Source organism: Sinocyclocheilus grahami, unplaced genomic scaffold (genome assembly GCF_001515645.1).
Source record: "Sinocyclocheilus grahami isolate Dianchi unplaced genomic scaffold, SAMN03320097.WGS_v1.1 scaffold209.1, whole genome shotgun sequence".
Taxonomy (NCBI): domain Eukaryota; kingdom Metazoa; phylum Chordata; class Actinopteri; order Cypriniformes; family Cyprinidae; genus Sinocyclocheilus; species Sinocyclocheilus grahami.
In genome coordinates this window covers 1277328-1279847 of record NW_015505388.1, presented here as the reverse complement: position 1 = coordinate 1279847, position 2520 = coordinate 1277328, and the positions used below count along the sequence as shown (strand labels likewise).

At 40.0% G+C, this 2520-nt stretch overlaps 1 protein-coding gene across 1 annotated transcript in view; it reads right to left on the bottom strand.

The window, feature by feature from the left end:
- Positions 1-2520, bottom strand: part of LOC107595872 (peripheral plasma membrane protein CASK-like) — a 245711-nt gene that overhangs the window by 23419 nt on the left and 219772 nt on the right. The window contains exons 14-17 of the mRNA XM_016286457.1: positions 2110-2298; positions 1741-1819; positions 1295-1380; positions 650-718 (exon numbers count right to left, since the gene is read on the bottom strand). Of these exons, the coding sequence (XP_016141943.1) occupies positions 650-718; positions 1295-1380; positions 1741-1819; positions 2110-2298 (423 nt within the window). The remainder of the gene's footprint in view (positions 1-649; positions 719-1294; positions 1381-1740; positions 1820-2109; positions 2299-2520) is intronic.

Below are 2520 nucleotides of genomic sequence, written 5' to 3'. Positions count from 1 at the left end.
GACATCGTGTAAGGGAAACCAAAAGATTTGCTTGAGATTAAAGTTCATAAAAAGACATTTTTAAAGCATGGTAATGCTACAGATCATCAGACCGCATTGCAGCTTCCCAACAAAAGAGGGAGCCAACGCAATTGTCTACATGTAAACATCTTCCTTCGAAGATGTACTGTGTGAAGGTACTCCAAGTGAAAACTGACCACTTTAATGCCAACATCCTCTCAGTAGTAGTGTGATATGGAAGGTGAGTGTTTTAAAAAATTTATTTCTGTAATCAACATGGTACAGATTCACTTTTAAATTGCGAATAATGCTGCAAAACTGTTTATGAACAGCTTGTAAAACATTCTCACATTGTACATCTAAACTTCCCTCAACACTGGCAATACGTAAGCAAGGGTTCCGGTATCTTGGTTGTGAAATTGGTGTGCGGTAGTGTCTGAGCCAGGCCTTTTGGTCCAGCAGGATGGAGGCTTTTGGGGAGAAAAGCGTTAACACACAGCCATCAGGCAGGCAGTTAGTCACACAAGAATCCACGGCAATCAAACCCCACCACAAAAGGCCATGATAGGCCAGGGAGACAAGCACTGCAGAGAGAGGAGACTGGCAGAGACAGAGCAGGGGACAGTGCAAAGGCCACAGAGGCCATTACCTCACAGGATGACTGCTGTATGCGGTAGCCTGGCACAATCTTAAAGGTGATGCTGCCTCTCATATCTCGCTGTCAAAAGATAAAGAAAAAGCTAATTATTAAAAAAGGGCATTTTTTACTGGATTATGTCTGCATAATGGTAGTAAAGTTTAATGCCTGTTTAAGAGACTCCAATGAAATTTTGTCATCTACTCATCACGTTCTTTTTTTCAAGGAATACAAATGGAAAAAGTATATAATAAAGAGTCTCTGTGTTATTCTGCATTAATCAGAGTGATACATGTCTGATCAAACACAATTTGGTTATTTTAGATGTGTCTTTTTTCTTATTTAACTGTAATGATGATAGCTGCATTGTAACGGTTGTCTCACACACACTTTACACCCATTCCACTTTACAGTTGTTGGAATGCCCTGTGAAGTCCACTTTGCAGGGCACTAATGTTCAAATGGAACACAATTTTAGAGACAGTCGCCACTAGTTGCCGTCTGTGAGTCTGGACATTTTGCTAGGTACCTCCATGAAAGATTAAAAATCATAATTCAAACAACATGAGGGTGATTAAATGGTAACAAAATTTTAATTTTTGGGTAAACTTTCTTTTAAGAGGGGCACAGCTGGAAATATGCTATGTTCCTACTCACAAGCATCTTCTGAAGCTGCTCCACCGTTTGATTTGCTACACTTATGCCGTTGATCTCCCGGATCTCGTCTCCAACATGCAAAGTTCCTGATTTGTTACAAAGCAACATGTTAAATGCGTCAATAAACATCGCTAGTCTTACAACCTTCATAAATTGAAAACTTAACTACTTTAACTGCATGAGATCTTAATTAATATAAGCTTGTCCCGCTTGCAGGATGCATGTAGGAGATACTTGTTGATGGCATGTGTGTGTGGCATGTGGGTAAGGCTTGTACGTCAGTGTCACACTGCTGCCAAGTTCTAGGAGACTTGAGGTTGAGGGATTTGTGAAGTGTTTATGGAGATAATGGAAATACAGGAGAGATGGAAGGATAGTGGATCTCAATATAGCAGCGCTGGGTGAAGATAATGGATTTTGAAGGAAAACTGATCTGGTGCATGTACCTTGTTTGTGGATCATTCCTCCATGCATTATTCTTGCCACGATGCAATGGTTCAAGTCGTTCATTTTCAATGTGATGCCCTGAAACAGTGCCCACAAACTCATTTAAAGCCACAGTGATGCGAACGAAGCTTTCAGGAAGTTTGACTAACATGTGGAAATACATTTTAACCGCTATGAGAGCTTAATCAAGACCACCATCATCTCAGGATGACAACACAGGATATCTGATGTGCAGCACTAGCATTTGCACACTTTGAAAGTGGGGGATCATAACCACTAGAAACTGATGTCATGTTCATGCTATGCATAAAAGTCTGTAGGTTTATATACGTGTGTGTGTAAATGTACAGTAAAGTTGTAACTCATACCATTGGTTCATCTGTGTTCTTCTGGAACTGAACTAGGCGCACTCGTGTAACATTCTCTATGTCCATGTCTCCGTTCGTGCTATCAGGTGAGTCTCCGTTGAGATATGGTGATGTGGGGGGTGGGGTGACCCTCAGTGCCTCGTCACTGTACACCTCATGGGCCACAACGTCATGAGTCTGAAGTAAGGCCTGAAAGAAAGTGATAGAGAGTGAGTTAGTTTAAAATGTTTTTTAAAGAAGTCTCTTATTCTCACCAAGTCTGCATTTATTTGATTAAAAATAAAAATCTTGAAATATGATTACAATTTAAAATAACCGTTTTCTATTTAAATATATTTTAAAATGTAATTTATTCCTGTGATGGCAAAGCTGAATTTTCAGCAGCCATTACTCCAGTCTTCAGTGTCACAC